General features: G+C 69.5%; 1 protein-coding gene across 1 annotated transcript in view; it reads right to left on the bottom strand.

Annotated features, from left to right (window-relative positions):
• Positions 1 to 7219, bottom strand: part of AHDC1 (AT-hook DNA binding motif containing 1) — a 13965-nt gene extending 6746 nt beyond the window's left edge. Inside the window, exons 1-2 of the mRNA XM_026043474.1 lie at positions 7042 to 7219; positions 842 to 1004 (exon numbers count right to left, since the gene is read on the bottom strand). Coding sequence (XP_025899259.1) covers positions 842 to 1004; positions 7042 to 7219 — 341 coding nt within the window. The remainder of the gene's footprint in view (positions 1 to 841; positions 1005 to 7041) is intronic.
• Between the last annotated feature and the right edge of the window lie 2870 nt (positions 7220 to 10089).

Below are 10089 nucleotides of genomic sequence, written 5' to 3'. Positions count from 1 at the left end.
GGACGGGGAGCAGGGCAGGAAAGTTCTTTGTTCGGGGACAGATGGAGCGCGGAGGCCACGCACTGTCCCGCCACCGATGACACCCGGGGGGCTGCTTCGCTCTGTGGGGCCACCTTGCTTCCCGGTTTGGGGCCAGCTGGAGCTGGGGGGTCCCCATCCCTCCTGTCCCCCTGTCACCCGCTCCTTGGGATACAGGGCGCAGTGCAGGCTCTGGAGCCACCCCGACCGTGGGGACGTCGTGGCCTACAGGGACAGGGGGACCCCCATGTTGGGGACCCCGCATGCCCCCTGTGCACGTGGGACGGGGGCGGCTGCACAGGGGGAGCCCGGGGGGACAGCAGGAGGGCGCGGGAGCGCGGAGGCCGCCCCGTGCCCGGCGCGGCGGCGCATGGCAGGCGGCCGCGGTGCAGGAAGTGAGCTCAGCGCTTTGGCAGGGCCGCCGGGCACGGCCGGGCGCTGTCCCCACGGCCGGACCCAACGGCCCCCCGCCCGGCCCCGCTTCCTTCCCCCCTCCACCGCCCGGCCACGTTGTGTCCCCCCGCTCCGCCGCCACCTCGTGTCACCGCCCCCACCCCGCCGCACAGCTGCCGTCGCCAGGCAACGCCCGGCCAGATGTGCAGCCCGCGGGGTCGGCATCCCTGGGAACGGCCCTGGCGCCCGCGGCGATCAAAGGCGCCGGTTGTGCTGCGAGCGCCCGGGGGGGCCACCCGGCCGCCCCCCCGCCCCCCACCACTGCCTGCAAGGGGCTGCGCAGCCCCCCGGGCGCCCCCACCCCCAGAGCGAGGCCACCTGGAGCTCCCCGTGCCGGGGCCGCCCGCGGCCGCCACCGCGGTCCCCGTACCTGGGCCACGGCTGCTTGCAGAGCAGGGTCACTTGGCAGCCGCCCGGGGCGCCGTCGCCGTCGCTGGGGGGCTGGCGGGGGCCGTGGGCGCGCGGGGGCCGCTCGGCTGCCGCGCTGGCGCCGCTCTCCGCTCCGACGGGCTGGCCGGCGAGCGAGCTCCCATCTGCGCAAGGAAGCAGAGACCCGCGCGGGGCTGGCACCGAGGCCCTGCATGTCCCCGCGCCCTCCGCGCAACGCGGGCGCCCCTCGCTGCCCTCCTCCTTGCCCCGATCCGGCTGTGGGGCACACATTTGCACACGGGTGCACACACGTTTGCACGTGGGTGCATGCACATTTGCACGTGGGTGCACACACGTTTGCACATGGGTGCATGCACATTTGCACGTTGGCTCACGTGTCACCCCGGGGTGCTCCAGGCCCCGCACCGCGGGGCGCTCCGGCTGCGCGCTCCGGCCATGCCCGCACGCTTGGCTGCTGCCGCCGCAGATCCAAGCGCGCTCCCTCCTCCTCCCCCAGCGCACGCACATTCCCACCCGCGCCGCGAGCTCCAGGCTCTTCCTGGGCTCGGGATTAGCGTGACAACTTATCAGCGAGGCACGGAAGGAGAATTCCAACCTGGCAGCGCGGCCGCCGCCCCCTCCGCGGCCGCCCGGCGCTGGCACCGCGGCACAGACACCGCGGCCCGGCCGCCCGCGCGGTGTAGAGTTACAGCGAGGGCAGCACGGAGCAGGAAAATATGCGCTCGAAAGACCGGTCTGGGCTCCGCTGGAGCTGCCCGCAGCCGCGCGCCTGGAGGGGCGGCAGGCAGGAAGGAAGCGCGCGGGAGGCTTTCCAGAGGAGCCGCCGGCAGCCGGGCCGCGCCGCACAGGCTGCTGCACGCGGCGCCGGGCCACGCTGCGGCCCTGCTGCCCCGAGCCTGGCGGTGCCACCGGCGTGTGTGAGTACATGCCCCGAGCCTGGCGGTGCCACTGGCGTGTGCCACTGCGTGCCCGTGATGCTCCCGGTGCCACCAGCGTGTGTGAGTGTGTGTCCGTGAACGTGGTGGTGCCACAAGCGTGCCCAAGAGCGCTCCCGTGATGCTCACAGTGCCACGAGTGCACCCCAGAGCACTCCTGCGAGCCTGGCGGTGCCACAAGCGCGCCCGAGAGTGGCTCCTGTGATGTTCAGGGTGCCACAAGCGTGCCCAAGAGTGCTCCCGTGACGCTCACAGTGCCACAAGTGCGCCCGAGCGGGCTCCTGTGAGCCTCACGGTGCTGCAAGGATGCCCAAACGCGCTCCTGTGACACTCACAGTGTCACAAACGTGCCCGAGTGGGCTCCTGCGAGCCTCAGGGTGCCACAAGGATGCCCGAACGCGCTCCCATGACGCTCACGGTGCCACAAGCGCGCCCGAGCGTGCTCCCGAGGGCCTGGCGGTGCCACAGGGGTGCCCGGGGCAGGTGCTGGCGCTGCCAGGTGTGCAGCAGGCGGCCGCGTGGGCGAAGCAGGAGCAAAGGGACACACCGGGGACAGCCGCGTCACCCGGCAGGGTGGCACCAGCCACGTGCCCCGCGGCGCTGCCCCATCCGTGGGGCAGCTCCCGGCCGCATCTCCCGGCCGGGCACCCCTGCCGTCCGCGGCGAGGAGGGGACCGGGGCGCGGGGCCACGCGGGCGGCCGCGCCGCGGCGCTCACTTTCACCTCCCCTGCTCAGCCCCAGGCTGCCGCCACATGTTTCGCATTAGGCACTCCGGACCTCGCCATTCCTGGGTTGCTAGCCAGGGGCAGGGCCGGCCTTTTTTCCCTTTTTTTTTTTTTTCCTCCCTTTTTTTTTTTCCTCTTTTTTTCTTTTTTTTTTTTTCCCCTGGCTGGTTACAAAACACCAGCAGAGACCACACACAAGAGCGCCGGGCTGCAGGGAGCAGCGCGGGAGCCGCGGGGCGGGGGGCAGCCGCTGACGAGGAGGAGGAGGAGGAGAGGAAGGCAGCGGAGGAAGGCGAGCGCAGCGGGGGGGTGGCGGTCACCTCGGCTCCCACCTCCCGACCCGGAGCCGCTGGCGGCCCCCGGATTGTGCTGACTCGCCACGCAGAAATCCAATAGCAGCGCCCGCGGCGCCAATCGCCTACCTGGCCCCGCGCCCCCCCGTTAATCCCGCTGCTCAAAACGCTTTAATTAGTTTAGCAGCTCCCCGGCTTCGCTGAGGCCGCCGGGGGGGGTTGGCCCCCTCTTGTCGCCCCCCCTGCTCCGCAGAGGGGACACGGTTGCGGTTTGGTGCCCGGCTCCGCGGCCACCCAGACACCGGGTGGGGCCGGAGATGGCACCGGGAGACAGGCGGGCGGCGGGGACCCGGCTGCCACCCGCGCGGGGGACACACTGTGTCCCCAAGCGCCCGCGCGCGGCGCCCCCAGTGACACCCGCGCCTGGGGACACGTGTGTGCACGTGGATGTGGCCCGGGCACCTCGTGGGACTGGGACGCTGTGGAGGAGCCTGCCTTGCACACGCGTGTCTTTGGACACTGTTGGGGACGTCACAGGGGTGCTCCCTTGTACGCATGTGTTTGGGGACAGCGTGGGGACATCCTGCCTTTGCCTGCATATGCCTGGGGACACCATGGCAACATCTCCCCTTTGCACACACACGTCTGCGGACACCAGAGGTGCATTGGTGTGCACCAGAGGGACATTACAGAGGTGCCTCTTGCACGCATGTGCCAAGGGACAGCAGGGGGACATCTCCCCCTTGCACACGCACGTCTGAGGACACCGTGGGGGACATTACGGGGGTGCCTCCTTTGCACACACATGTCTGGGGACACCATGGGGACATCCTCCCTTTGCACACACATGTCTGGGGACACCATGGGGACATCCTCCCTTTGCACACACATGTCTGGAGACACAATGGGGACATCTCTCACTTGCACATTCATGTCTGGGGACACTATGGGGACATCCTCCCTTTGCACACACATGCCTGGGGACACCGTGGTGACATCTCTCCCTTGCACGCATGTGTCTGGGGACAGCATGGGGACATCTCCCCCTTGCACACACGCAATCTGGAAGCACTGGGGGGGCCCCCTTTGCACATCTCTGCCTGGGGACACCGTGGCAGTGCCTACCCCCATGTGGCCCCCGCAATGTCCCCTCTGTGCCCCACGTCCCGCAGGCTCCCGCCCCCCCGCCCCGCCATTCCCTGCAGAGCCGGGCTGCTGACACCAATGGAAAATCCCCTCCGGTGGCGGCTTCCTGGCAGGCGGGCCCAGGCGTCCTGGGCTCCCCGGCCAGACCCCGAGGCCGACTCCTCCCTGCGCCACGCGGGGGGCGGCCGGGCAGGACCCCCCCACATGAGGAGGCCCCCGGGATTGGGGACACGTGTGTGGCACAGCCCCCCCACGGCGGGTCCTTGGGGCTGCCCCACAGGGCCCAGGGGAACCGAGACGGGGGGATGCGGCAGCTGAGCCCGGTGCAGCCGGGAGGGACCCATCTGGTCCCCAACCCTGTCCCCAGCCTGGCCCTCAGCACTGTCCCCAAGCTGGTCCTCACCCTCCTCGCTCTGCAGGCGGCCCCTTGGCATCGGGCTCCCGCCAAGAGCCGCCTGCTCCTTCCTCCTCCTCCTCCTCCTCCTCCTTGCCAGTGCCAGGACAGCTGGGGACAGGAGCTGGCACCGCGGGGGCTGGCGCAGTCAGCCGGGACGCCGTCCCCAAAGCAGCTCTGACACCGCGCGGGGAGGGACAGCGGGGACGGCCGTGTCCCCGAGCGCTGCCACCGCGGTGCTGCAGAGCCGGCGCTCGGCCCCGCTCCTGCCGCCGGCCCCACGCGCCGCGGCCGCCACGACACCCGCCGGCCCCTCTGCCAGCTCCGAGCAGCCTGGGGGGGCCCCGAGCCAGCGGGGGGGCTGCTGGGCTCAGCTCTGGGCCCCCCCGGAGCCCTCGGGGAGGCCGGAGGGGGGAGGCCCGGCCAGCCCCCACGCCGGCTGCTGCAAGAAACCGCCTCCCCGCGCAGGAAACCACCGTCCTCTGCAAGAACCACCCCTGCGTGCCAAAAAAACTCATTTCCCCTGCAAGCAAACACCTCCTCCTGCAAGAGCCATCTCCCCCGGCGGCCGCCGCCTCCCCTGCGACGACCAGCTCCCGCTGCAAGGACCTTCTCCCCTGCAAGGAAACCTCTCCCCTGCAGGAACCAGCTCCCACTGCAAGAAAAACAACCCATTTCCCCCCGCACGGATTAGCTGCTCGGCAAGAAACCGTCTCCTCCTGCAAGAACCTTCCCTGCAAGAAGCACCTCCCGCCGCCAGAAACCATCTCCCCTTCCAAGAAACCATCTCCCACTGCAAGAAGCACCTCCCGCCGCAAGGAAACTTGTCCTCTGCAAGCAAACAGCTCCTACTGCAAGGAGCACGTGCCCCTGCCCGGACCGTGTCCCCTGCAAGGGCCATGTCCCCACGCCACAAGCCTGGGTGACAGAAGCTGCCGCGGGGCTGCGGAGCTCGCCGATGCTCCTTGCAGACAGGTCCTCCCGCCAGCCCCACATCGCCGAGGACGCAGCCCCCTGTCCCAACACGTCCCCGTCCCCACGCGGGGTCTGCGGGCGCCCCCCTGCCCGGGCCGGGGAGGTGGCGCTGTGAAACGGGGCGACAGATGGACGGCAGCGCCGGTGGCACCGCGGCCGCCTGCAGCCCGGAGCCGCAGCCCGGAGCGAGCCGGGAAATGGGCTAAATTTAGCCGCTTCCCTCGGTGCCAGCTTTGTTCCCCCGCCGCCCCGGCGTGCGGCAAGCGTGCAGCCGCCCGCGCCCCCGCACATTGGGGTGTCACCGCGGGGCACGGGTGGCCCCCAGTGTCCCCCGCCCGGCAGGCCTGAGGCCACGCAGATGGCCACAGCCCCCCCTGCTCCCCTCTATAGGCACAAGCTCCAGCTCCGGCCACCCCAGCTCCATCCCCCCGTGCTCGCCGGGTGCCCCGGCACCTCCCCGAAACGCACCGGGCGCGATCCCCGTCCCCAGAGCTCTGTGCGAGGCCGGTAACATTTGGCCGGTGCCAGATGGACGCGCGCCCGCCGCGAGGGCTAGCGCTGCGCGGGCGCCGCCGCCGCGGGGACGGCCACCGCGGCACCCCGGTGCCGGTGACACCCCATCCGGGGGGCACCTGAGGACCCTGTTGGGCCGCGGTTCGCAACCGTCTCCAGCCGAAAGGAGGGTTTGTGGCGGGCGGGTGTTGGGGAGGGGGTTTTGCGGAGCCCCCCGCGAGATGGGTGGAAGCGCCGGGCGCAGCCGCTGTGCCCTGGGCGCTCACGGGGCCGGGGTTGGGGACGTGGGTGGCGCCGGGGCCGCCGCCAAAGCGCAGGTGCTCGGGGTGCCAGGGGCAGCGGGCAGCCTCGCGCTGCGGAGCGCACGGGGGCTGCAGGCGCCAGCGCCAGGGCCAGCGGTGCCCATGTGTGGGGGTCTGTGGGGGACACACGTCCTGTGTGCACGGGGACATGCACCCTGCGTGTGCACAGGGACACGCATCCCGCCTGTGCATGGGGACATGCTCCCCACGTGTGCACAGGACACGTCTCACACGTGCACAGGGACACACTCCCCACGTGTGCATGGGGACACGCATCCCGCCTGTGCTTGGGGACACGCTCTCCACGTGCACATTGGGACACACACCTCGCGTGTGCATGGGGACATGCACCCCACATGTGCATGGGGACATGTGTCCCACGTGTGCAAGGGGACACGCGTGTGCAGGGCACGGGCACGCTGCAGGTGCCCGTGTGCACACATGCCCCTGCAGGTAGGTGCACACGCGCTCCGTGCATGCAGCCATCCCTGTGCAAGCCTCTTTCTGGGTGCCAACCCAGCGAGCCCTCGCACCAGAATCCCTGGCTGCTCCACATGGCATCGGCTGCCCGTAGCCACCCTCCCAAGGGGCCCCGGCATCCTGGACGGCCCCACTAGCTCCCACCCAGCTGCCACCCGGCTCCGGTTACCACCGTGCCAAGAGGGACCGGGGCACCGGGACACCCAGCAGGGCCGCAGGGCAACTCGCCACCACCCCTGCGCCTCGGGTCGTGATTAGGAGCTTCTATCACACACACCTACAAATATATATATATATATATATATATATATATATATATATATATTTCCTTCTGCTGGGGAGCTTGCCATTAAAATTGGAAGAACACAACTTGCCGGCAGAGCCCCGGCGCGGCTCGTACACAGCCTGTCACTCACACATCACTTTGTAGATGCCCATAAATTGCTTCATTACCTCTTCTAATTGAGGAGAACGCAGCTGCTGCGGGGCGTTGACAGAGCGCCTGCCTTTGAAGGATGCCTCGCTCGCCAGAGCCGCGTCCGGCAGGGCCGTGGAGCCCCATCCTAACGAGAGCGCCCGTGACAGCGGCGCCATCGGCGCAGATGCACCCGAGCCGGCGCGCAAGGAGCCGGCCTGTGCACGACGGGGGAAACCGAGGCACGGCGCAGCTCGCACCGCGTCGCACACAGATGCAGCCGTGGGGTTTGGGGAGCTGCTTTGGGGGCGGTCGAGGCGGGAGGTTCCTGCAGGCTGGGCACCCATCACCGTGGCGCCGGGGCGGCAGGGTGTGCAGGACACTGCATGCAGCAGGCTCTGCAGCACTGCAGTGCATGGCAGGGTGTGCAGGACACTGCACGCAGCAGGCTCTGCAGTGCTGTGTCGCATGGCAGGGTGCACAGGATGCTGCATGCAGCAGGCTCTGCAGCACATGACAGGACACTGTGCAGCAGGCTCTGCAGTGCTGCAGTGCATGGCAGGGTGCACAGGATGCTGCATGCAGCAGGCTCTGCAGTGCTGCAGTGCATGGCAGGGTGCACAGGATGCTGCATGCAGCAGGCGCTGCGGTGCTGCAGTGCATGACAGGATGCACAGGACACTGCATGCAGCAGACGCTGCAGTGCATGGCAGGGCATGAAGGACGCTGTGTGCAGCAGGCTCTGCAGCACTGCAGCAGCAGCATCGGCCGCAGCCCTGCACGTAGCCGGGGCAGCGCGCTTGCTTGCAGCTCATGCGGATGCAGGCGGTGGGGCTGCTCCGCGCACTCCTCGTGCTCCTCCTTGCGTTACCACCTCTCCGGATTTCATGGCACGGCCCTAATCCCCATTCCTGGGATTGCCAAGATGCCCATGCGCTGAGGGTGCCTTTGGGACCCCCGTGCTGGGTGCTGCAACCCAGCACGGGTGCAGGAGGAAGCCAGTGTCCGCAGGCAGCTTGTCCCTTAATTCAACCCCCAGCACCACGGTGGCTTCGGGGACGCGATTTGGCACACGAGCCGTGCCCGTGGCACCCGGCACAGGTGCAAAGCCGGGGCCCAGGCGTCCTGCCCGCGTGCTCTGCTCCCGGCTTGCAGCCTCGCGCGCCTGCGGGTCCCGCCGCAGCACGCGGCCCCCAGGACGCCTGGGCCCTGGGCGGCTTTGGCCGGCAGCTCGGAGCCGGCGGATTCAGGCTCCGTAATCCGACGTGGGATGCAGTTGCCACAGCAACGGCGGGTCAGAGGGCAGCGAGGGGAGCCGGCTGCTCCGGGCAGAATGGCAATTGCGGCAGCGAGAGGGCCGGGGCACGGGGAGGCGGCGGGGGCGCCGGGACGGGGGCGGCCGCGGGGGGCGGCGAGCGAGCGGGCAGCCCGTGTCACCCAGCAGCGATGTCACCCAGCAGAGGATGTCACCGAGCTGAGGATGTCACTAATTACCTGCGGGAGCAGCACAGTCCCGTTAACCCTCGGGCGCCCGGCACCGCGGCACCCAACACGGGGAGCCTCTGCCTCCGCCACCACCCCGCACCCTTGGGCTGGGCGAGTCACCTTGAGACCACCGCAGCCCTGGGGACATCAGGGACACGGGGAGGTGACACTTGAGGCGATGCACGCGATGCAGCACCTGCTCCCCGAGGACGGTGGTGGCGGGGGCCGCGTGGCGGACGTGGACACTCGGCTCCCTCCTGCTGCGGCCCCGCGGGCGCAGGAGGCGATTTACGGCCTTTGCAAGGCGCCCGCCGGGATAAATCCTGCACCGGAGCCGCTTTATGGGCCGCGCGCGCCCGCGCATGCCGATGCAGCCCGTGGCGCAGGGCACAGACAGGGTCCCCGCATGGTGACAGCTTGGAGTGGGATGCGGCCTCTGCAGCAATTCCGCCTGGGAGCGGCTTCCCAATGGGCGAAATGGGGTCTTGGTGCCCCCAGCCACCAGTCCCTCGGCTCCCCCATGCAAGGCAGTGCATGGGGGGCCAGCAGAGCCCACTGGTCACACTGGCCACCCGGTACCTGGCTCGGTGCTGACGGGACCTCGTGTCCCCCCTTACCCCCCCTGCCTGGCTGCAGACACGGCCAGGAAGCCAAAGCAACCCTGGGTGCCCATGCGAGGTGGGCGTCCAAGCAACCTGAGGTGCAAACTATCCCTGGGTGCAAAGACAAGTCCCAGTGCAGGTCTGGCTATGGGTGCACACCCAAGCCTGGCTGCAAACGCAGCCCTGGGTGCAAACGCAGCCCTGGGTGCCAATGCACTGCGGGTGCCAATGCACTGTGGGTGCAAACACAGTGCGGGTGCAAATGCACCGCAGGTGCAAACGTGCTGCAGGTGCAAATGCCGCCCGGGGCACCTGCCCCTCGTGCCGTTGTCTCTCCCCGGCGCGGTGCCACCCTGTCCCCCGCTGCGTGCCGCAGGTCCCGCCGCCCCGCCAGCCTCACCCTGCGCATCCAGCAGACAGGTCTCTCCCCCCCCAGCTCCCCGCGCGGCGTCTGGCTGAGCTAAGCGTATTTAGCGCTTTTAATTGTTCTTAATAAATCAATCCCGCCAGCCCCTTAAATCATTTTTGTGGCTTCCCTCGCAGCCGTCCCCGCGGTGCTGCTCGTGTGGAGCCGCTGTCTGCGGCGCTGCCGGCGCGGGGGGACAAAGTGGCCCCCGGGCCCTCACTGCCCGACGGGCCGCGGCTGAGGCCGTCCCCGCTCGTGACACTGGTGGGCACTAACAACTCCAGCCCTATTGCCACCAGCACTGAGCGGGGAGGGGAGAACCCATCCAGCTTGGGTCCGTGGGTGGCTTTGCAAGCAAACGGCGCCCTCGACGCGGCGCAAACGCCCGGCTCCCGATGCCAGGGTGCCAGAGCCGGGCAGGGCGACGTCACCCCCGTCCCAGCGCCCACCCCCGAGCATCCCCACGGAGGCCGGTGGCCGCGGCCGTCACCCCGCCTCGGGGCGGCTTCGGGGGGCCGAGCTAACCTTGACACACTTGCAGCAGTCCCTAATAGCA

The sequence above is a fragment of the Nothoprocta perdicaria genome, unplaced genomic scaffold (assembly GCF_003342845.1).
Source record: "Nothoprocta perdicaria isolate Ctin4 unplaced genomic scaffold, notPer1 scaffold_33, whole genome shotgun sequence".
NCBI classification, from domain to species: domain Eukaryota; kingdom Metazoa; phylum Chordata; class Aves; order Tinamiformes; family Tinamidae; genus Nothoprocta; species Nothoprocta perdicaria.
This window is presented reverse-complemented; position numbering and strand designations above follow the sequence as displayed.